Source organism: Lingula anatina, chromosome 6 (assembly GCF_051362555.1).
Source record: "Lingula anatina isolate TDL-2025a chromosome 6, LinAna3.0, whole genome shotgun sequence".
Lineage (NCBI taxonomy): Eukaryota > Metazoa > Brachiopoda > Lingulata > Lingulida > Lingulidae > Lingula > Lingula anatina.
In genome coordinates, this window is record NC_141772.1 from 10,691,273 (window position 1) to 10,717,632 (window position 26,360).

The 26,360-nt window shown below is 36.7% G+C and overlaps 2 protein-coding genes across 8 annotated transcripts in view; one reads left to right on the forward strand and one right to left on the reverse strand.

The window, feature by feature from the left end:
- Positions 1–25,294, forward strand: part of LOC106179925 (uncharacterized) — a 29,110-nt gene extending 3,816 nt beyond the window's left edge. The window contains exons 1-2 of one of the 6 annotated variants that reach the window (XM_013563734.3): positions 2,277–2,678; positions 21,719–25,294. In XM_013563734.3, the coding sequence (XP_013419188.2) occupies positions 21,841–24,063 (2,223 nt within the window). In that variant the 5' untranslated portion in view covers positions 2,277–2,678; positions 21,719–21,840 and the 3' untranslated portion in view covers positions 24,064–25,294. Of the gene's footprint in view, positions 1–2,276; positions 2,679–8,595; positions 9,084–14,337; positions 14,601–21,718 lie in introns of those variants that run through there. The other 5 variants (XM_013563735.3, XM_013563732.3, XM_013563736.2 and 2 more) reach the window with 5 other exon arrangements.
- The window catches only part of LOC106179929 (mitochondrial inner membrane protease subunit 2), a 41,495-nt gene that overhangs the window by 13,534 nt on the left and 1,601 nt on the right, over positions 1–26,360 (reverse strand). For both annotated transcript variants that reach the window (XM_087016173.1, XM_013563740.3), the window contains exon 3: positions 25,672–25,775. In XM_087016173.1, coding sequence (XP_086872299.1) covers positions 25,672–25,775 — 104 coding nt within the window. The remainder of the gene's footprint in view (positions 1–25,671; positions 25,776–26,360) is intronic.

Sequence of the window (26,360 nt, forward strand, 5' to 3'; positions counted from 1 at the left end):
CGCTGGGCTGGATGCAGCCTAATACCACGTGATTTAAAAAACTAACTCATTTGGTGTTCCTTTAAAACATGGTCTACTTGCAACTTCAAATGACACACTTAACCCGTTTTCGGTCTAAGTTATCCCTGTGTGAACAGTCTCCCTAATTCAGGTACTTCTTCATGAACTTCCTCCACCCCACATCTCAATCAGCCCTATAACTATTCATGCCCACAGTTTGGAATTTCTCCCAGGAGACAATCCAAAGGCGTACAACAGAATCCAAAATTAGCTCATACCCAGCAATCCCAGTCCCCCTGAGATGTCAGAACCACTTTCATCATGGAGATTTGGTTATGTGTAATTGATGGAACTACAAAATGTTACATCATGTATACTCAAACAAGAAAAACTGGTTTCTTTGAAAAAGCAGACATGCTGAAAAGTTTTTAAGGAAGAGACTGACATTCAGATGGTCCGTTATGAAAAATTTGCCAGACTGAAGGACATTTTGCCAGACTGCCTATTAAATAAATTCAAAATTGCTGGGTGTCTCTTGAACTGACTGAATACAGTTTTCTACAATTCATTAAAAAATTTATTGGTCACTGACTGGCAATTTAGGTGTGTTGTTGACTATTGTGTGGTGAATGATGTCGAACAGAATTCATCAGAACTGGTTTAATTTCTGCCTGTGGGAAAGGGCCTTAAAAGTATAGATTATCAAAAAAGCAATAATATTCTGTCCTAAGCAAATGGTTGAGTCCCAAGATAAGTGCTATTCAAATGTCATTAGTTTTGGTCTCCAGGGTATAAGGCACATTTACAGTTTAATGTCTAAAATCTTCTACAGAACATCAAACTGAGGTATTTCATAAAACAGACCCCTAAAGGAGGTAAAATCATGCATATATTCTAAAATCTCATACCCAATGTATATGAACATGGTTTTTCTGGAGAAACCAAACCCCATTGCCAAGAAGGTAATAATGGCAACTGTTCTGGAAAATGCTTGGGGTAATGCAATCCACTTGACCTTTACTGGTGGTGACAAAGGTGATTTTACAAACAAACATAACTGTAAGGAACATCGTTTTCGCCATACATTTTTCAAAATTACACAATATAATTTTTTTTACTTAATTGTGCCATGCAAAAAAAAAAGAGGAATCCAAAATAGGAAGTCAAAATAAATTTTGGTGCTTCAGTAAATTGATAGTACCCTGACCCAGTGAACTTACAGATGAATCGTGTTATTAATCACAGTTATTACTTTGACTAGCATTTCCACATGTGACGCTTTACTAAATTTTTTAATTTCCTGCTCTCATTTATCTCCGAAATACATGTTTGTATCCGTGTTTATCTTCAGCAGTACTGAGAAAAGATCATAGCATGATACAAAACAGATTGTTCAAACCTGTGATCTAAATATATACCTGTGATCTAAATATAAATATATATATATATATATTCTCATATGCAGCTCTAAATTCTCACCACAACTTGATTAATTTAAAATATAAATTACACTCGATAAAAAAGCCACGTAACCTATTAAAGCATTGAGGCACCAAGAGACCTCGCCAAGGTTGTCCAATTTGTTTTTGTATAATAACTTCTAAATTTCCTTTGCTAAACATACTTCCATGGGAAGATGCAATCATCAATAAATAATATTGATAAATTTGTCTTAAAAGGCGAGCAGCCTCCCTGGCTAAAGCATTGCATTGTACCACACCAGCTGCCACTTAACTGCTCCTCTTGTGGCTTAATGAGCTACGCAGCTAATAAAACTGTTCACTTCCTGGCCTGCAGTGCCTGGTGGGTTTCTTTGAATGGGGCATTGATTTTGTGCGTAATCTTATGCTTGAAGGGCTGTGTGTTAACGATTCATACAGTTGAATATGAATACAATTTACACGACTGCTTTCCTGATCTTCCCTCACTCAAAAACTCAAAACGAGCTTTTGTTATCATCATATATAATGTCAACAATTGCACACAAGGACAGGACAATTCAATGAACCACGACACACTACTGACCCAGCGAAAAACAATGGAGTTGAACATCTTCTGACCTCGATTATATAGACTCACCAGAACCATTTACTGTCAATGAATCCCGCATTTCTGCTGCACGCAAATCCATAAATAATTGGCACTGGGATTACTTCCACAAAACATTAGATCCGTGCATAATGTTATCAGTTTGTTTAAATATTGATCACCAAAGCATTTACTATCCCATCCACGTATATTATGGCAATCGACAATTTCTAGGACGTGCGTGTGTAGAGAAGCACTCACAGCGTATAAAAGATCACGTTCAGGAAACGGCTGAGATATTGTTTGTAAGAAAGCAGCTGCACGGTGACTGCATGACTGGGACCCAGACACGGATATGAATAACACTTTTATTTAAAACTTCAAGTTGATTGTATATTCAGTTGGGGATATTTACTGGGAGACTAACAGTTTCGTTCTTGGTCTATCTGTACATACCGAAGAGTCAATGCCACTGGCTGTTTTATGTAAAGAAGTGACAATTTTCACACGATCATTTCATTTGATGAGGAAACAGGTTTTTTAAGTTTTCATCAGAGGAATCCGTCTGTTGTGTTACTACCAAACTGAAATAACAGTATTCTTAAACAGCAGATCTATATTATGAACAGTCACGGTGGTTCAAAATTAAGGTAATGATTATCATATTCGCTTGTGGTATATTCTCCCTATCTCTCTCTCTCTCTCTCTCTCTCTCTCTCTCTCTCTCATTCTGCATGCATGCTTTTTTGGGTGCACATGTGTTACACCCCATTTCCATAGATTAGATCGACCTACTTTAGATCGACCTAACTCCCTGGGGGTTCACGCTTAATAGCTGTCAGCCGGGCGGACACGAAAGTTAATTATCCCCTTACAGCTTGTAGTAGGCGGGACGGACATTTAAGTCGGATTATCTGAAAGTATTCTAGTGAGACTCCCCGCGGGGATAGATCGATCTAAAATCTATGGGAATAGAGCCTTAGTGTACCATTCAGCAAACAGCTTATTATTCTTTAAATTTGTCGCTACATAGATCACCTCACAGATGTACTCAGTACATTCACAAGATACTGTGGCATCTGGTCGACATACTCTAGCTAAGGTAAATGTCAAAAGAGACTTCAGGAAATAGTGGAGGTTTATGACAGCCAGCGAGGAAAATAATCCACCTTCAAAATGGTATTAAACCAAAGTTTCAAATGATGATTGATGAAAATATGATGCGTCTTTAATTAAAAGAAAATGAAGCAGAAAATGAAGATAAAAGTACTTTCCCTACCAATAATATGAGACGAGAAATTGAAAAGAAAATAAATGAATTGTGATGATTTCTTTTCCTTTAAGAAATATAAGAAAAGACATTGATAAGAAATTTGGCATACTCAAATAAGATGGTTGGAAGTGACTATTTCAATAAACCCATAATCATATACTAGTAGCAAAGCAACAAAATTCTCAGAAAGATTCTCTAATTAAGAAATCATAATTAAAGTCAAGATAAAAATCTAATCATGAGCAGATGGCGCCCTGGTAGGGGTCAGGTCAAGAGGTCAACTCTGACTGACCTGTCACCCAACTTATTTGTTATTCTGCAGATAAAGAAGGCAAGTTAACTGACTGTGTCACACTGTCTGATAGGAAAATTTTGTCATTTTTATTCCAGCCATGCTGGTACCCTTATCCATACAGGTGGATGAAAATGGAGCAACCATTTGGCATGTGATAATTATAGTTGTCATTTCTACAGATGAGTTATTTTTTCTCTCGAAGATGTTTTGTGTGCTCCATTTTAATCCAAATAAACATGCTGCTTTCGTATATTTTTAAGTGAGAGATCAATACAAAGAATGTGCCATTGATTGATTGAAATGATGGTGAATCTTGAATCAAAATATTTGTGCATGCAGCATGTTGTGGTATGTAAGGCCAATGTCATGTGAATTGATTTATAAATGGTGTAAAATGGAGCAAGACATCAAGAAAAAAATCATGAACTTCCAATTTTCTGTTACAGTTACTTGCTGCATGACTTGTCCAACATTCACTACATTCAGTCCCCCACCAACCTGACAACTAACTCAAGGTAAATCAGTAATAATCCTGGACCATTTAAACTCACATATTGATTTGGCCTGTTTTACATAAAAAAAGTAAGAAATGACTTAAAGGGATAATAACTCTTCGTATGAAATCTGTATTTCACAATAAAAACATTGTGAGTGACTCATAAAAATATAAGATATTCTGTTTTCCCACAAAAACGGCTGTTATAGCTATTATTCTGATATCTGAGCTTGTCTTTAGACCACGTGACCTCCATTGATGGCTATACTCTGTTAAAATCTCTTAAGAGATTTTAACAAAAAACCAAACTTTTTAGAAAAAAACCAGGGACTACCTTTGAATGTAAAAATGGATTCATTAACCATTGGTAAGTATGGGAAAATTGTTGTTTACTCCAGGAAAATTCATTTTTTTGCCGAAACGAAGAGTTATTATCACTTTAAGTTTTAAACAAACAGTTTATTCAGATAATAAACAGTGTGCTAATTAAAGTGAATTTTTACTGATTTACATTGAGTAAGTTCATGTTTTATATAAAAAAAAATTTTTTTAATATAAAAAAAGATAAAGCTTTCAAAAAACAGTCACTTCAATAATTTAGATAACAACTAGTCTAATACTTAACGGCAGTCAACCATTTTGGGTATCAAAGTGAAGACTAACCAGACCTCAGTTCTTTCTGTAGGGAAGGTTCCTGCTGAGAGGCAGGTGGCTTTACCTTGTGCCTTTCATTCCTATTTCATGACTCAATGGTCACTCAATGGAGTGGATAGTAATTCAAGTTGACCAGGGGTTATAGGGAAACAGATGGGATTATGCCTATGACGTCTTGACTTCTTGGATATTGAATTATTAGCTTTGTGCAGAGCAGTCGACCACGAGATTTGTAGCCTATGATTTTTCATGAAATAATTATTATATCAATATTAGATTGCCTTAAGACACTGAGATATTCATCATCATCTTTTTATTTATTTAATAGTATTCATTCGTATCAAGGAAGTGTGCTTGTGTATCTGCAGAATAATACTTCTAAAGTATTATATATCAGTATTTAAAAAAAATACAGATATTAGTGCATTATTTCATGTTTGTGGGTCAAAAAATACAATTGCATGAAAGGACCAAGAAAACATTTCTCATTTGAGCTTTTTAATATTTGTCATTTAAACACTCAGTGACATATTTAATCTATTATTAACTACTGTTAACTTATTACTATCTACACAGTCTGAACATAAACATTTCACTAAACTGATCATTTGCTGGCAAAGAATAAAATAATATTTTTTTTATTATTATTTTTGACATAACACTTAATCATACTTAACCCAGGGGTAATGTTTCCTTCTATGTGTAACTATACAATTATAATCTATTAATATGGAAAATGATACGGTTTGTGTTCTGTTCATTGTCAGAATAACATTACAACTGTTACAATAAATAATTGACAGAAATATTTGCAGTATGGGCCCACCTGACACAGAGAGATATGATGAAGTTAACAAGTGCATATATTTTACATATAATTTATATGCCAAACAGCTTGATAGGAACATCTGAATCAGAATCACTTAACAGCAGATATAAGTGTACAGAAACCAAACCTTGTAGTTAAATTCCTAGAAAAATGTATCCATATACTAGCATATATGTATTCATTTCATTCCTTTTACTACAAGTTGTAAAGAAACAGACCAAGACCATGCAATGCAGTCAAACCTCCAGAAACTTCTTCATTCTTGTCAGAGTTCTACTACATAATGTACAAGGACAAGTGCAGATGTCAGATAGCACTCAAAGACCATGCAAACCCAGAATCACATTACCACAATCACTGGTGTACAGACAAGTACACCGACCCTAGCTGGAAGTTTACATAATACCAACACAATATTCTGTGTAGCAGCTATGTAACAGGACAAGAGTAGGTGTCAGGTAACAAATGGACGTCAGGTAATCCTGATCAGGTTTAGCGTCTACCCTTTCTATCTCGGATGCTTTAACTGTCCCAGTCTTTTGTAAGTCTACCTGCCTCGATCCAGGGGGCCAACACATCATTAACAGAAAGTTATTATCTTGTCTCTATTATGAGGGGTGCTGTGAGGGGGTGTTGGTAGGTATCCCTGAAACTGGTCAGATTTTAAAGTACTTCTGATTCAAGATTCAGTGTTGCTTCAAAGTGCAGAAGTCCAACAAGTTCACTGGTGACTACTGATTCACTGAAAAAGGGGGTGCAGCATTTCAATCTAGAGCAACTTCTAAAAATATTGCCATCTTAATAAAATCTAAACAAAATATTTATCTTCTTTTCCTATGTAGAGGGGGAGGGGTGATTGAGAAAAAAAAATAATAATAAGCTGGCTGCCAATCTAGGACTGATCCATACAGAACTGAGTCCAAGTTAAGATAACTCCAGTAGTAAACTAAGTAGTAATTTATCCCGTCCAGTCCATGATTGCCCCCTAAGTGTGCCCCTTAACCTGCACACCTGCCCCTCCATTAAGTGGATAAATGGATCACAGGTAATTTAAAGGTGTATTAGTCCCCAGGGACTTTAGGGCACTGTGTCCAGTCTGTGCAGGGCAGAGAGAAAGTTCCCCTTCCTACCGGCTCTCAGCTTTTTGAAGTGTTTGTGCAAGTAGAATGCTAGTACATGTACTTGTTCAACTGGTGCATGTATGTAGAAATAATACCCACATGATCCTCTGTAGAAATGAATTGAAATGCTGCAGGCAGCTGTCTGAGATAAGTCAGTTAAATGAGGGTATTTAACCAAATTGAAGAGAAAAGCCAAGCAAAATGAGCCAAATGTAGTGCTCAAGTTCTCAACTGAGCCAGTTACACTGCCGTCTTCCAATAACCCCAAATCTTTCCCTTTCCAAGAGTTTCACTGTGAAGATGATAACACCTTACTGTGACAAAATGTATCCTGATCTGAAGAAAATACAGTGTTACTTCACCTCTCTCTCTCTCTCTCTCTCTCTCTCTCTCTCTCTCTCTCTCTCTCTCTCTCTCTCTCACTCACACACACACACACACACACACACATTTGATCATGAAGATGATTGCATCTTTCTGTAGCAAAACTTATCTTGATTTGAACAAAATAAAATATCATTCTGCCTCTCTCTCTCTCTCTCTCTCTCTCTCTCTCTCTCTCTCCCCCCCCCCCCCCCCCCCCCACACACACACACACACATTTGACCATGAAGATGATCACACCTAGCCATGGAAACCTAACCTCTCCTGACTTGAGCCAGATTAGGCTCACTTCCACTCCCCATCCATCCTTTGTTCTTCCACAATGCTAGGGCAGGTGACCAGACCCCGCCAACATCAACCCTGTGATCACCCCGAGATTCAGCTGCTAATTTACTCATAATGAGAAGAGGATAATGAGGAGATGATTACAATGCCCTCGGGGTGGGCAGTTGGGCCTGGGCTGGGGCTGAGTACACTGTTAGTTAACCTGCCTAGGCAGATGTACAGCTCGACACCTTCGTTAGCTACCATGGTCCCCAGAATTATTATAATAATTTAATTCTATTATCTGTCAGTGACTTATATACAAATTTATTGTGCAGGGTTTGTGAGGAAGCCACAGTCTTATATTTGATACTATGTACTAGTAATATAGATGATGTAATAAAGTACCGCTGCATATCTTTTGAAGTTATGGAATCACAGGCTAAAATGTCAGAACGGAACTTTGGAACATTTTTCCATAAATTTTTTAATACATTAGATTAAGACTTTCTAAAAAGTTTTAATAATTCTCAAAGCAAGGTATAAATATGAGGCAAAACATCTACAGTTTCAATCGGATTTTTAGAATGTGAAATTTAGGCTTACACGCAATACTATAGAAACTTTAGAAAAGAAAAACAAGTCATTATCCACAGAAATAAGAAGTGAAAATATAATACAAAAAAAAATATCAGTAAAAAATCATCAAAAAAATTACTTATTTCCAGCCAAACAGAGCACACCTGCCAGTGAAGTTCAGTGTGTAAAATTGTACAGAAATGCCCATAAAATACCACATAAAATAGATCAAAAGGCACAAAAACATGCAGCACCTGTTCAAACCCCTATGAGACAGTGTTATTCACACCAAAACAGAGATGATAAAAAGCAACATCTTAACTTTGTTTCTTTATGTAATAATTATAATAATAAAAAGGCCATGCATAGCCATAAACTCTCATTCAAATTTAGTTACAAAATAAAATTACTAAAGAAAAACATGCCACAAGAAATGGTTTATCTATGACCAAAATCTCCTCCTATAGTACAAAACATACAGGAAAGCAAATGCATTTTTTATTCCTTTATTCTCAACCGAAGCAAATAAAATCAGACACAGAGGACCCGGCGTAATTCTAGCCTCGGCAACAGGGGGCCACATGTGGGTCCACACACCACACGCACCCACACACGCCAGTCACAAGCTGGTCTCATTCACATGATTTATGCATCGGCGCCTCACGACAAGGGACCCACATCTCAGCTGGGCTAAAGACTCCGGCTTAGTCGTCGGCTAAATAACACAGCAACGCGCTTCCGCCAGCTCTTGTGTAAGGGATAATGTACCTTAACGAAACTATATATTTTGTAGCTGCTGGTAGTTTACGCTTCTTTGCTTATTAGGCTTGGGAGAGGTGACAACCACCAGTCTGAGAGAAGAAGAGAAAGAGGGAGAGAGAAGTCAGAACTAGTAAGAGGAGAATGACAGCAGCTGTCAGGATCTCTGCAGATAATATCTATATTCACTTTTAACATTTTTTTTTTTTTTAAATAAAACTGGTGTTTATAAGAAGAAAAGCCACTCACTGTGAAGAGAAAGGAACCATTGCGGACGAGTGCAATAGCTTTTTACAGGACATTTCTCTAAGTGCAAAACTTTCTGTTGCAATTCACTTTGAAGAGACTCAAGTCCATACCTGGGTAACTATAATCCACGCAGAGAAGGACAGATTCTGCAGGTAGGGAAAAAAAACTTCATTCTTTGATTAAAAAAAATTATCAGCCACACTTTGTTTTATCTTATAGGAAAGCATTCATTCTCCGAGTCAGTTGCGTGCATGTACATTTTTACAGCAGATTTTCTGGGAGGTTAAATCAATAACAGCAGACGTACATCCCATAATACAACAATTCCCTGCATGCAATTTCATTAAGAAAGACATCAAAGTGCATGAAATCTGTCATAATTATCACGTAAGGCTGGCACCATAGACAAATCAATCAATCAAAAACCTCTATCCTAATACTGTTACACCTACAAAACTCCTCAATAAGCATGAATAGTGACTGCATACATCAATTCAAAAATCAAACCACGCAAGGCCAAAACACCACAGTTCAAACCATGCCTTGGGTAATTTTTTTTACCTAAATCGTATCTTTCTAAATGGAAGACATCCATGCATAAAGACACATGTTGGTTAAAACGTAAAATCCTGTCATCTCTTTATCATACAAACCAGACGCAAATGCGTGCATGGTTCTGCTATCTCTTTTTTCTTTATTCCACATTGGGTTGCTAATCAGGGGCAGGGAGGCGGAATTCTAATCAATATCCACACTATGATGACACGAGATTGAATAAAATCTACATCTTTCTCTACGATGACTTGATAATGTCAGCACAGTCTGGAGACAGACTCGAGATTTGGCAGTAATAGGAAGGGTTCTGTTGGAAGGTAAAAAAAAAAACATCCAGATTACATACTAAGAGCTTTGAGAGCACAGCTCTTGTTTCATCTTGTAACAACATCATATTCTGTGAACATGTATATTATAGAAAGTGTATATAGTCAGTACTATAAGTGAGGCAATCTGGAGGCCCACAACTGTCAATTTAATAGTTTGAGTTGGGTGGGGGGTATTTTTTTGAAAAAGTTTATCATTTTACTCCCATGATTGAGCCAACTTGTGAAATCGAAGAGAACCCATCTACAGATCAAATTTTGATTCAGGGTGCACCCTTTTTTCAGCCAAAAGCTTCTTTGTCCTCCTCTCTCCACCCCCACCCCCCTTATGGGCCAGATTTCGGTAAATAGGAGTCTAAACTGGAAACCCTCCTCCATTCACAGGGTGTACAGGAGAGGAGATGATCACCAATAGTTCTGTGACATTCAGGGTGCCTGGACTATGACAATTAGTTCAAATATGACTGTCCTCTGTCAACAAACAAACAGCGAAAAAAAAAAAACTTACAGTTTCAGGGCCAAATTTTCCAGATATTCAGGCTACTCATCTTTTACTCCCAGTGCTTTATCTGGAAAACTTGTACTGAGAAAAAAGACAAATTACCACAGCTGATGGGTTTCCGATAACAAAAACACATTATGTCCATTATCATTAACCATTGAGAAGCCTCAATGGCATTGGAAAAACATGAAAGTTAGCTCTTGTGAAAAATGATACAAAAATGCCCATTATTGTTAGAAATTGTACTCTCTAAAGGTGTGCATATACAGTCCTATTGTGACAGTTCAACTTAGTTCCATACTATTTCCAAGTGACTACCATTATTTACCATGGATCCCAACTAGTTTTAGGCATACTGGGCATCACAACTTAATTAAAATGAAAGAACGCGGGGCAACAGAGTGATTAGAATTACACCCTGTGTTAAGAAATTGTACAGTTACACTCTACTAAGATAGTGAATGGCAAGTTAACCCAGCACAAATGTACTTTTGATGTGCCTTAAGCTGATTATTAGATCAAATCCTAGAAAATGTCAATGTGGGTGATTGCAAATTGTGTTCATGTATGTGTTCTGAGACTAATGATCAGGAGAAACCCCACTTCAGAAAGAAAACGAAGACTGGAAAACAAAGATGTTTGTAAAAGTCATTTATGTAAAGACTGACTAACTGTAAATTGAACTGTAAATCTCTAGACAAGTCATCAAGAGGGAAAAGCTAAAATGTGGAATGAGTACAAAAAAAGTGAATGTAGTTGTTGATGAACAGCTAGCCTAATGAAAGCATCGTTTATTCCCACATCTTTTGCAATCTGGACAATCCCTGAAAGACATCATCATCATTACAACTAGAAGCCATCATTCTAAGCTAATGGAAAAAATTACTGAATATCAGCAAAAAGTCTCATTTCCGATTTTTCTCAGTTCTTTTTTTTTTTTTTTCTGTCATATTGGTAGCTTGAAAGAATACCTACATGGTATTAGAACAAGGAACTGTTAAAGGAAATAATAAGTTTAAGATTTTTTTTCCAAGTCAGACTTAGTCTGAAAGAAATCAATACAGTAAAATCTTGACTCAAATTTTTTTCCCATTCATGCCAACTTCATCATTTTCATTTTTCAAGATGCAGGATCCAGAGATGTTCCAAATGTCTCTAAGGACAAACTAAATGCATTACCTCTTACCATTATATAATATCCATGCTTTTAATGTTTTTCTTCTTTTTTGTGACTAAGAAACTTAATATTTCACACATGGCACATTTTAGTATCATGATTTAATCGATAGCAAAAATACATAGTTTTATTTTGATACAAAATAAAATACTTTCATGCAGTGTGTGCTATGGCATATACAAATGCAAATGCACATGTATAATTATGCACAAACCAACACAGATGCATAAACACTCGAGCACAAGCAATTAACACACACACACACACACACACACACACACAGGTGCATTCATGCACACACATACACTGACACACACACACACACATACACACACATGTACACAGACACACACACTTACAAATGCATACTCAATGTATCTCTCGCCATTACAAGTGCTACACATCCATACACAAGGGACCGCCACTCTGTGACATACGCATTCAATGGTAAGCATGGGCCACTAAGATTACTAGGAATCCATCAGATTGCCAGGAAAATATGAGCTGATAAGCTGACAGGACATTCCCTGGAGAGAGCTTGGAATTGGACAGATCTGCTGTAATCACACATCCACTAATTCAATGGGGTCGTGCCGTCAGGTTTTTAATCCAGGCTGATTGCTTCATTCTCTCTCAATTATAATTTAGCACGAAGGCATTCTTTTTTTTCTTGTTCACATGAACTTTTGGACAAAGTATATCATCTTTGCATTAGGCGAAAAATGTATTGGCTTTATCGAGCCTAGGCTTAACCTTCAGACAGAATTTTTTTCAACCGTTTCCAAAAATATCATCTACCACTTAAGGTTTCATGTTTGTTGGTTCAATTATTTAAGCAATCAATCATTTATCATCTTATTGGGAATTGCTATCAAAGCATCGTATCATCAAAGTCATATAATTATCCTAGGGCAGCAATTTGAGTGTTAAAAGCAAATTACACAAATAGAAGTAATCCCAGCGTTGACATAAATCAACCAAACTTTCCATCAACTACTGGCAGGATGCCATTCGTATGACCACTTGAACCGAAACCCACAGCTGAAACGATGTTTTGCAATAGTTTTACAACACAAAATCAACAATGGAACTTTATTCCTTCAACCACCTGTCTACCAGTATAACATGAACAGAGTTATCAGTCCTCAAGCTTCCTTTTGCCAGACAATTGAGAGATCGGGGTTCAAGATTAGCATAAAGCACAATGAGCCGGCATGAGAATTAGGGCTTGTTTCAATAATGGCGTATTTGCAGATTGTGCCGGGCACGTTTTGATTGAGGTAAAATAATACTGCGTCTAGAACAACTCAAGCATATACTTGCCATTTGGTGAAAAGTAATACGGGAATAAGGGTGGGGGACAAATAAAAAGACATGTGGCTGTCTTTATGGAAATTTTACAGATTTTTTTTTTCTTCGTGGAATTGATTCCAGACTGGAAAAATTTTTGAATCAATTTGATGTCAACTTGTCATAGAGTACATGACATTTGTGACACGGTGTCTGAGCATGTGAATCATTCATGAAATTTCAAATTTCACTCCAGAGAACCTTTTCACCTACTGCTTTATGCAGTGTGTAACAAGTTTTCCTTTCTTTTTTTTCCTTTCTTATTCCTCAAACTTTTTTTCTAGATCAAGATTGAAAATATAATTAGGAATTAAAGAATCAATATCACCACATGAGGTACCTGCTACAAATATTTTATAGTAGATACCTGAACTGGATGTGCCCCCCCCCCCCCCCCACCCCTTTCTAGTCAGTTACAGGTACACATGAATTAAGACTATAAGAAAAAAGGATGTCCACATAACCAAAGGTGCTTGAGACAGAAATATGGAAAAACACCATGACAAAAAAAGTCTCATATTATGTGTAAAAAAGAAACATCTTTTTGCAGCCCACATCAGACAAACATTATAATTTCAGGATAACAGTAGCAGTAGTGAATACCACGAAAAAAAAAATCAAAATCAAATCAAATTAGCTGTAATGATAACAAAAGAAGCGGACTACTTGGTCAGGTGCACTGATACCCGAGCAGCCCTAGGAACAATATTTAAGTCTATAAATGTCAAAAAATTGATGGATCGCTACTTGTGGAAATCCAAAATGAACAAAGCACCTGTTAGGACAGGAGATAAATATTAAACTTCTTTGTACCAGTACTTTTATGAGAAAAAAAAAAAGAAATCAATTATATATGGTCAGCCTGTTCAGCTCTTTTCTTATTGCCCCAATGGCCACATTCCACTGTAACAGACAGTCTTCCAGCATAAACCAATACTTGTACCAGAAGTTACTTGTAATAGAAACAATAACAATAATAATAACACACGAACAGAAGAGAGCAAATATGTTATTCCATCCGAATATTTAATTTGGTATGCAGTAGCATAGCTGGCAGTATTGAAGGTAGTGTGGGAAAGGAAAGCTGGGATGGCTGTGGGTGATCACCTGGTCATTCAGACCTGCCAGGCGACTGCGTGATTAAAATGGTAATTTTTACAACTTGCAGCGCTAAAAAGAGAACCATAATACAGTGCACGGGGCGAGTAAACACATGGCTGCCAGTCAAGGGGGCAGCCCATTTTATAACAGGGTTAAAAGGTTGTACACTCAAATTATTCATCTATATATAAATTGTCATTTCTTGGTAACATCTTCATCAATCCTTGTGTTGTGCAAAGATAACAAGAAATTATCAAGATAACAAGAAATTATCAAGATAACAAGAAATTATCTACAAATTATCCTAATGATAAGCCATTCTGCCCCTAGAAACCTATGCTGTAACCCCCACTGGCTCAGCCCACCTGTCTTGCCTGTCTAGCCAATCAGATGCCAGCATAGCCTCCCCAGCAGCTATAAGCTGTACATAGTATACTGGCACTGAAGTATAAGGTATTAGTTGGATATAAAGGACATGTTAGCTGGGACATACATATATATCACACATGGTTAATCTGGATGGTTTATAACGCTGGGATCAAAGCCAAGCAAGGGATTAACTCTGACAGGCAGGTGAGAAAAAAAATTCTGTTAGGTTTCTGAGGCATGCCAGCCCTGTGGTATCTCCAGTGGAAAAAAAATCTGGAAGGTGTTTCTGGTATGTTAGAGTATAGTCTGTTTTTTTGTCCTACAAATGTTTTTAGTGAAATAGGATTCAGGTATTTGTTCAGATATGTTTGAGGTAATTTGTATCTGTGTTTATGCTCTTTTTGTTGTTGTTGTGATGAAATATACATAAAATAGGTGATGAAATGATTTTTACTTATTAAAGGCTGAATATTTTTTTCTTATTAAAGGCTGAAAAATTCACTTGCTATTGCCTCACTATCTGTTCTTTTATCATTCAATTTTACAAATGAATGGAAAAAAATTCTTGGATAAATCATGTTGAATATAAAGCATTATCTAGCTCTTCAAATGTACAACTAGTTAAAACACAGAATCTAAGGGTCTGAACAAACTTTGCCAATCACTCTATTCATGCAAATAGTCTATACTTGCCAATAGCTGCAGACAAGTATTTGTAGAGGTTGTGAGCATATATACAGAAGACCTAAAAACTAACATTTCTTACTTTAGGCTTAGGATATTTAGCTGTCTACATTTTGACGGAACCTGTTTGACACCATGTAGATTTACCAATAACATTTTGTTTTTGGTCCTTGTATTTTCAATCCTTTTATTATGCTTCTGATTTATGGTATTTATCTAAACATCAGTGTATACAGTTATATATATATATATATATATATATATATATATATATATATATATATATATATATATATATATAATATAATAACATTGAAAAGAATACTCCATTATTGATAAAACCCACATCATACTGGCAGTGAAATTAATTTTTCTTTCAAAGAAATCAGAGAAGTAAAAAACCCTCTCTGCAGTTCAGGATATCAGCCAATTTTCTAAGTCAAACACCGATGACAGTGCGTCATCTCCAGAGTATCTACCGCATAGACAAACCGCAGTTACTTCTATTGCGTTGTCTGACATTTCTGTTGACATTTAAGAGCATGGTCAATGGGCCTTTTAACAGAGCTGTGGCTTTAACGACAGCGCATCCTGGTGAGGGACAAAAGGTGCTTAACACAAAAACCTCATGCGACGCGACTCCCGACTACACAGCTAGCATGTGCCTAGATACACCATCATTACTCACTATATAACTAAACTCTATGACCATACCTTTCCAAACCAAATCGTTACAACTCACAGGTAAATTGAAACTGTTTTCTGAACCCAATAATATATTCTGAATACATGGTAATTAAAATTGGCTCATTTTCTTCAGCCAAAAGAAATGACTCTAAGCCTGTGGCTAATATTCCCCATGTCAGTCCCAGTGTGATCTCAGGCAGCTGGGAATAACACCTGGTAATATATTGATCGCGGCTCTGCTGCTTAAGTTTCCAGCAAATACTGCGGGCAGGCCGATGTCCCAGGTTAGCATGGTGGCTTCATGCTAACTACAACATGTATGTGGATTTATACACAGGTGTATAAAACACAAACTGGTTAAGGTCCAAAAGACATCACCACTGTACGACTCATTTAGGTAATTAGAAATGATAAAAAGCTATGTATGTGCATGCATGTGCACGCATGTCTTTCTCTCTCTCTCTCTCTCTGTGTGTGTGTGTGTGTGTGTGTGTGTGTGTGTGTCTGTCTGTGTGTGTGTTTAGAAGGAAAGAGGGCATAGATGTACTACTAGGCTTAGAATTATAGTAATCTTGCTGCTATCATTCTGGATCCAACCTTTGTCTCTCCACACCCTAGTCAGGTGACAGTGTCATTACTTTCATGCGGAGTATCCTAGGAATCGAGCTGCCATTAAATATCTAGAGCATGAGCCATTAAATGATATTACAAAACATGAGTCTCCTTCATTACATTTAGTCTAGATGGCTTTCCAGCATGATTCATCCTCACAGAACAATTGTGCACCTGTTAGCACAGAACAACTAATGATTGACAAAAAAAGTCAATTTTTTCCATCCAGAAAAACCATGGCAGTTGTTCTATTCAGGATTTGAACAAAATCCCTGAAAAGTAACTATTAAAAAGTGTATCATAGTTTTGTTGCAATCATTTAAGATATAAACCAAGACTGTGCTAATAATTCTCACATCACAATACAGAGGCTTGATTGCTATCCCCTTCCTCTACTAAATCCCAGTGTAATCTTTGAACTGGTCAACATAGCAGCAAGAGCAATTGGGGGGGGGGGGTTACTGATGCTCAGGTGAGGACAAGACATCACCACTTCCTGCAGTGTTAAGTAAAATAAATTGCCAGAAATATCACATATGCCTAAGTCAAAATTAGTATAATCAGGTCAGCAATTGGTAGGTGAAAGACTATGAAATTAATGTGATACCAAGTAGTTATGAAGCACCCTGTAATCCAAAAGTCTGATAGAGGCTTTTCTTAATGAAGCATTGTCTCTGTTCAAAGCCCAAGTCACCTGGTTACACAGGGGTCTCTAGTGTACTACAAAACTTATATTAAGGAGAGTACAGCAGAAAAAATTTTAACTCTTTTGTGGTATCAGTAATACTATAATCTGCTTCGAGTTATAAAACTTCTCCAGCGCCATTCATAAAACCCTTCTCCACCTTGCCTCTCCGCACTGCTGGCTCCAGGAAATGTTCTGGGAAATGGCCAGGAAATAGCCCAGCAAACGGTCATTAACTTAGGCGCGAGGCCCTACCTGATAGATACAAAAGAGAGATTAAAAGATGTCTAGATTAACTGTGCCCTAGAAATATTGACTTTCCCTACAGGATTGACTCTTAGCATAATTGTAATTATGTAACTCAGCACGCTGTTCTCGTCCAACTGTAATTAACTTTAAAGGAGGCATATTCTAAGTACACGTACCAGGAAATTCAAGAAAAATAGCCCTGTGGATATATTTTAATTGTTCATGAAGATGAATATCAGAAAGAGAAAAAACTGAAAGAAAATCTTGTTTTTTTTTTACTTTGGTTCACATTAAATTTGCGTGTACAAATTGAGCTCCATTTTATAGCACCCACCAAACAAAGTAAGAACCTAATAAGCAACAACATATAAGGTTCCTTGTTGTCTTGTGAAAGAAATTACCCTCACAGTACAACACAGCCAACTTTTTTTTTTTTTCCAAATGACACAAAAATTCAAATTCCTGTGGAAACCCTGTGTATCAACCAACATCCCCAACATCAAACAACAACACACCGTCCCTAAAGTGCAAACATGCCTGATTTAGTAGACACCTCATCACACTAACACTTAGACATAAATCAATCAATGCCTGAAAAAAAAAGCTGCATGGAAATTAAACTCTTGAACCACTAACAAATTTATGTACACAAATTAAAATCCATTACTGAGTATGTCCTGTTCAATAAGACTTGGCAGGCGATGGAAATGTTAATGGCTCTAGCAGAAGTCTGGGAATCTAGTCAGTTTATATGTACGGGGGTTGATCAAACACTGCTATGTGATTAGGAACTGTAAGCCAATTTACTTAAGAGTTACCGGGAATACAAGGAAATCCCACCCCAAACTGAGGTATTGAAAATGTTGAGTGCTCCTTAATTCAGCAGTCTGGGTTATTTAAATTCTGAATGACTCATGTGCAATAATACAAGAATAATTCTCTCTCTCACTTTCTCTCTCTCTCTCACACACACACATGCACACACACACAAACACAAAACACTTCTCAAAGCAGCCACACTGAAACAGTTTACCGGAGCTTTACTTGGCAAAATCTCACCAAAATAAACAAATCTTTCATCTTCAACAAACTTGGCTCAATCAAAGTATATTATTATATATAAGAAATTCAAATACAGCTGAACAGCTGTACCAGAGGCCCTACAAACAAGGCTTTTTTTGAGTGCATTTCCTTGAATGTCTGTTTTCCCACTAGGAATATCTGGCTTTCCTACCAAAGGGTTATGTATTCTCAGCAAACATGCCAAGTCTGGATACAACATATAGATCATAAAACTAATTAAACCCCAGGAGGATGAGTACCAAGAAACACCAGCCTCCTAGGATTAAGTAATATACAGAGAACAGTGTGTGTGTTTATGTGTGTTTACACATGAGTCACTACTCAAATAGTATGTACCTGTATTTTATAAGAGGTCTTTACTCACTACAGTGAAAACTAGTACTCCTGTGACAGTTTTGAAGTAGCACTCTGCACCTTTAATATTAATTCAATTCAATTTATTTATGTACTGGTACATAGATTATCATGACCTTGTACAATATAATATACTACCGGCAATCGGTGCATTACCATTTCTCTAGTTGGTAATTGTGTTGCCTGTTTGTGAATGACCAAAAAAATTTATATCTTTATATAATGAACAGATTTATTTGTTAAATTACTCATAAAAATTAATAACAGTGAGCATTCTATAAAACAATTTAACATTGGCAAGCTCTTTTGCAAACTTTGTATAAACTATAAGTGGGCAACCAGATAGCAAATACTGATTAAGAGCAATGTATTTTTAGAGGTGTATGTCCGACTGCAGTTGTCAGCCCAGCAGTGAGACACCTGAGTATAATGAGCGGATATGTGCAGAGGTGGATTACCACTGAGCTGGTGACCATCTGGTTATTATGTACATGTGACTCTTGCAAGGATGGTCTTGGCTTCCCTTTGATGGCTGATGTCAAACAAATTGCACCCCGAGTTTCAGTATCTATCATAATAGAATATGTCGTATGCTGCTATTAGAGGAAGGTTTTTCGCTAACTAGTATGGTAATGACTCAATCTTTTAAATGGACAAAAGTTATCAAACTTTCAGATACATAACTTTACAATAAAAAATTATAGTCCTAAAAAGCATATCTGTGGTGCTTTTACTGTATACATAGAAAAGAACTATAGAGTAGCCTGCTTTTTAAGCATGTTGCTTCCACTCAATAGGAATGTTCTAATATGAAGAAATTATGACAGAAAAATTCAAAGTAAAATTCAAGTAAATACCACACTCTGATACTCAGGGCGCAGATATGACAAAGTTACTGAACCCACATTATTTCAATCCCTTTCAGAGAATTAACACACCTATAATCTCACGCCAACACAGAGCTGCTGCGGAAACACAACCCGTTCATATGATCCAACCCAGAGCCTCTTAAAAACTATTAACTGATTTTATCACATATTGATTACGGGTAGAATTATCTATAAGCTGATGATATGGTGGAATTATCCATGACTGTGAGCTAAAATAAGGTTTAAATAAGCCTCTAATGGTCGTTTTTACCACGCTTCTGGTGTCATTTTCCTCGTGTGACTTGATTAGTGTTAAAATCTTGCTACTGATATGAAGATTTCCAAAGTGAAAGTTTCATGTTCGCAGAAAATTGGCTAAATCATATTAATGTTGTTGTGATTTTCAGAGAAAAAGTTGAATATATTCCACATTGCAAAAAATATACTTTTGAAAAAAAAAACAGTTTTCCCTTTGACAAGTACTGTTATAAAAGACAACAAAACATGACAGTTAAACAGTGCTATAATCAATGTTTTGATATATATAAATATGGCAGGGCATAGTATGAGTGGACTCATATAATTTCTATGAAATAGTATATAAATTTAGAAAGTGTAAAATATGCAAATACATAACCAGAGACAACAGCAAATTCCATTTAGTGATTTAGACATTATCTAATATCTTTACAGTAATATACAGTGAAAAGAAACACCCCTGCTTGGTATTTGTGTGTGGTACACAAATCACACATAGGCATTACTTCATGTTTAGATATAAGAACTAATTCAGACAGGATCAGCTGGCAGAGGCGGCATAAAAAAAGAAGAAAAAGAGAGAGAGAGAGAGAGAGAGTTAGAAAAAAAAAGAGATTTCTTTGTAATCAGGCCTTGGCATTGAAAGATTCCTTTTAGACTCCAATGTTCTAATGCTTGGCTTATCAAACCAGTGGTCTGATAACAAAAGTTGGGCCCACTCTCGATCCAAATTAATCTTTGTCTACACTGGCCTACAGTAGGAAGCAACAATGCAGATCCTTGTAGGCTTTGTTTTCAAAGAAGAACTGCCCATGTAGATAACCGTACTGTTTATGAATGATAATATCCTTGTTCATCAATGGGCAGCTGCACTATAGGATGTTGTGAGAGTAAACACTGGACACAGTGGTCAAGCGGTCAGTTGTATAGCTGTGTATACTGGTATTCATACAAATAGATACTGTTTAGCAATGTGTGTAGAAATGTGTGACTGATATTGGCTTCGATATCATTTCAAGGAAATGTAATTATTAATGAAAAATAATGTCATTCTGAGGCCAAACTTCATTTAAAAATGTATTGTGTCAGGGCAGAGATGGTGTTTTTATCTCTGTTGTTGATCAAACATGAAATATAGCATAGAACCTAGATCAAATTCTGATTCAGAGTCGACCTTTTCCAGTCAAAACTGTGCTTCCTTTAAACTCTGTGTTGTTATGAATGATACAGTAATGTATTTTGAGCCTAGTACTACAGAAATTCCTGCCACTGATTGCTGATATGGTCGGCAGGCTTCTAACATAATCCCACGTCTGTCACAGAAATTCTCACTTCACTAGCTATCAATGATATCATATTTGATTTGGGAACACTGAAAACATTCAAAATAACAAATAATTGCCATTATTTCTGAAGACAAAGTAATAAATCTTCTTAAGCATTTGGCGAAACGTTTACTCGATAACTTGAATTCAGCATTTCATTCTGGACGAACATACTGCCATATCAGTTTCTATTTTTACCATTCACAACTGACGGTTGTATCCTTCACTGCGCACGCTAATGGCTGGCAATTAAGCAGCTGTTTCAGAAAATTGTGGAAAATACTGTTTATTTCTGTACATATCATCTTAGTTTTTCTAACTGACTTACTGATAATCCTACATGGTAAGCTGATAGCAGATAGTACCAGCAGGAGATACCATTCAACATTCAAAATCCATCATATACAAGTTAAAACATCTACAGATTAAATTTATTGGAATATAGCCCATTAGTTTTTTTTTTTTTTTTGTTTTTTTTTTCAATACATAGGGAGAATTATAAAAACCTTGAAACAATCTTTGTTTCTATCATCAACATAATACTGTAACTTTTAAATTAATTTTTTTAACAGCCAATTTAAAGTTTTGTCTCTTTTTTCAGCAAGCATGAAAAGAAGTTGATACAAAGAAAACAACATCAGAAGACCAAACCACTTTCTGTTGAGATACAGTAACATTCCACATCTATGACAATCCAGTGATTACATCATCCAACTCGTCACAATGCGCAGCAGTAACAACCTTCTACTCCACCTCATCATCCTTGGACTGTCTTGCCTCACTCTCACCACAGCGGAGGTAGGAAAAGACCCAGCTGAAATCTGGAACACCACCTGTGTGTCTAACTGCTCATGTGCTGTTAAAAACACAGACTTTGGAGTCAAGTTAAAAACAGTTGATTGTCATAATCTTAACCTTCAGTCCATTCCCAGTGACCTTCCTCTGGACACGGAGGCACTCCTTCTACAAGGAAATGACCTTACAAGTGTTGAAAACACCATACTGCCTCTACCACGACTTCAACACTTGGATTTATCTTACAACAATTTAGACTCGTTGCAGGAAGTATCCGTGATCAGGAACTTAACTTCCTTGCGCTATCTTAACCTGGCCAACAACAAGTTAACATCTCTATCCAGAGACAGTTTCAGTGGCCTTCACAACCTGAACAAGTTATTCTTGTCCAACAACGCACTGCAGCAAATCGAGCCAGAAACTTTTGATGAGCTCTCGAGCCTAAGGAGCTTGTTTCTGCAGGAAAATCGACTCACGTCTCTGAATCCTCAGTGGTTTTCCAATTTGCCTTATCTGGATGAGTTAACTTTATCCGCCAACCAGCTGAGAGTACTACCAGATGGGGTGTTCAGACCATTGCGGAAGCTCACCAAGCTGTCTCTGAACAGCAACAACATCAACCAGCTAACACAGGCAGCCATCCATGGAATAGAAAATTTAGAATTCCTTTACTTTGACAACAACAATCTGACTGTTGTACCTACACAAACCCTGGCCAACCTGACAAATCTCAAAATCTTGTCCTTAAATGGAAATAAGTTTCAAAGGCTGGACACAGGAAGTTTTCACGATCTCCCAGTGCTTGCCGAGCTCAACTTGAACAACATGCCATCACTTTTGTTCGTAGATGCTGGTGCATTTAAGGACTTATCCAGCTTGACCATCTTACAGCTCCACGACAACATCAACTTGACCTACTTGGATGCCAACGCTTTTGACAATGTTCCTAAACTCAGCATGCTATACATACATAATAATAACCTGATGGCACTGCCTGAGGAGATCGCAAAATCCTCACCACATCTGCAGGACATCAGTTTTTACCACAATCCTATTCACTGTGACTGTAATGCAAGATGGATACGAGAATGGATGGAACGAGCCAAGGACAAAACCAAAGACACCAATGGCACAGTTACACCTGGGCACCTGACCAATCACTACTCGCGGCTTCAGTTCCAGTGGTCTGACAGGCTGGTTTGTGACACGCCCCCAGCTTTGAACACCAAAGTTCTGCAAACCGTCCCCCTGGAGAGTTTTTCCAAAACATGCGCCCCTACGGCTCTCCCATTCTTCAATGCCAGCTACACACTGGAATTAGGCGATCCTTTCACCATACACTGCCGGGCCATAGGAATACCTACCCCAAATATTCATTACTTTCTAGGGCAGGGAAAGAAAGTAAACGAGACATCATCGGACTCCGACAGATATCAGTTTGACAGAGGGAGTCTCACTATCACCCACGTGACCCAGTCAGACACTGGCGCTGTAGTGTGTATCGCAGCCAACAATCGCTCTCAGTACGACACCACTTCTACTCGACTTAAAGTGAAGGGTAAAAATGTTAAAATCCTCCCCGTGGGCGTGACCGAGAACATGGTCACAGTGGCTCTCAACGGATCAGACTTGAATAAAACGGTGGAAAAGTTCCACCTCAGTTACAAACTATCTCCAGGTAGCGATCAAGACTATAAACTGATCCATATTTTGCCTAACAATACGCAAATCTTCACCATAACAGAGCTACAGCCAAAGACAATGTACATCTTCTGCATCACTTATGAGCACAATAACTACAATCATAACTTAGACTGTATTAATATCAGCACTGACTCTAAGGTCATCAAAGAACTGCATAATGACAACATCAGTACCAGTAACGATGTCAAATTCAATGACGTCACGGGTACAACGGTTGTGACGGTTATCTTTGTGTGCGTATCTGTCCTCACAGTGCTGGCGGTGACGCTGGCATTTGTGCGCCGATTCAAGCAAAGGCAGCCATACAAAGAACCCGATGGTATGGTTTATCGCTTGGGTAGCATCTCAAACATTACGCTAGACTCTTTGTACAGCCCTCCATCTACCCCAATACACAATCTCAAGACATCGCTGGTGAAAAATGCATACGGTCCATCATATGCCTAGGATATAAGTTATCATACACAGTGTCTCCCCTTTGTAACATGTCTTCCCTTCAGTAAACTTCTTGACACCACTTATTCAGTACAATACATGTGAAACAAAATTAATTGCAGTCACTTTACATATTATTCTACTTGAATTTGGTCTAACAGATGAAGTTTCTCTTAAGATAAGAGTTTATTTAGCCAATTATAAAAATCGGAAATCATTTTCCATTGGAGCAATATACAGAGTAAAATAATAAAATAATACAATAAATAAATAAATTAAGAATTTAGCTTTGAGATCAAATTAAAATGCGCCACTGCACTTGGATAAAAGCTGTTTAAAAAGCGTTTACTGCCTTTAAAAGTTAAAAGTCTACTGTTGCTTGGTAAAAAAGTAAAAAGAGAGGATTTCTTAGTGGGAATATGTGGCATATTAATTACAAATTTACCAGGAAATGTTTTAGTCTATAGATTAATGATGACTGTAACAGGCATGTGGATATACATCAGAAAGCATTGTTGCAAATGCCAAATATGTTATTTCTTTTCTAACACAAATATATCTAATGCAGGATACATAAATACCAAGTACATGTGCAGGCACTGTTTTTCATATAAGAATATATTCAGTCTTATTTAGTTGCTGAAGTTGAACATCATTTTGTCAAAAGTAAATTTTTCCATTTAGGTTAAGCACAAAAAATCATTCTTTAATAAATACCATGTGTGTCTCATGCTATGTCAATTTTTTTACAACGAATCTGAGCTTTTTCAATGTATATTTCTGCTAACTGCACTTGATGTAAATAAACAATGAGAAATGTAAATATGTCACTTTTACATATTAAGTAGCAATAGGAACAACTCAATGTCACAGCAAGAAAGAAAGAAAAGTGGCTTTTGTAATGACATAATATTATGACAAATGAGACAGTCTAAGAGCTATCCATAACATACGAGTTCATAAAATATGTGTACTGTGGGTATTTTGATCTTTGCTTCATTGTAATAAATTTAATGTGAGCAGTACCATATGTTAATCAATTCACCACCAGTCTATATCACTGCATTGTACAGTTTTAAATAGTTTCTTTTGGTAAGTAACTTTTCTAGAATAATCATAATGGAAGGAATTCAAAAACTGTGGCTTCTTTCTTCTGTGGTACAATAACAGCCTGTTTAGCATAATAGAGAAAATTGTACATTGCCTGTAAAATATTGTAAATAAAGATTCCTCTTGTCTCTTATCACCATTTCTTCCTTTACATTACTATATATAAAATAATAGAAGTGAACATCGTAACAATCCTTCCCAAACTTAAGTTATAACATATAACTGTTGTTAACACTAAACGTAAATAACTTATAAATGTAGTTGAAAAAATAACAGACATTGAATCAAAAGCAAGTTTAGTTTAAAAATTACCTGGAATTTTGGGGCTTTACTAACCCTTCAGCCAATTTTTATCAGTTTTATCCCCAGATGTCTGCTTGCCTCAACTGCTGATACTTTGGCAAGGTACATCAAATTAGTAAATTAGGCAGACCAGAAACTTGCATTAGGCAAACCAGATACTTACAGCAGGCAAACCAGATACTTACAGTAAGCAAACCAGATACTTACACAAGGCAGACCACATTTCCTCTCTGGTACTTGAATTGCTGGCTGCCCAGTTTACTCATCCATATGTAGTCCGAGTACTTGGAATCATCAGGATTTAAAGTGGGCTAAAAATAAAAAATTTCTTTGTTATAATGTCTTACTGGCAGTAAAATAGTTTGTGGTAATTTATCAATGGAATGTCAAAGAAAATGTAAAATATATAAAAAGATGTAAATCACAGTGTAATTGAAACATATTAAAAGATGATCCCTTACTTAAATTTACAATTAACAGTTAGACCGGGATCAACTGATTGTGCTAGATGTGACTGCCAGACTGGGATCAACTAATTGTGCTAGATGTGACTGCCAGACTGGGATCAACTAATTGTGCTAGATGTGACTATAATCAGTGAAATTTCACGCATGAACATTGTAATAGTAAAAACAAACATTGCAAAGTAAAAACTGACACTGGAGAAGGTCTTCGAGATTTTTCATATACTTCAAGTTTATGTGTAAGATTTAAAAGTCTGCTGTGTTCTATGTCATTTCTTGGGTTGAGTCAAAACTATTCAGAAAAATATCCTTTCTTTGAAAATAGCAGTTACATGTATTTTGTACAGACATGACACTTACATCAAGTCAGTTCAACCCAATTCCACTATGATACATAGGAACCATTCCCAGACCTTATTAACTGTGGATTGA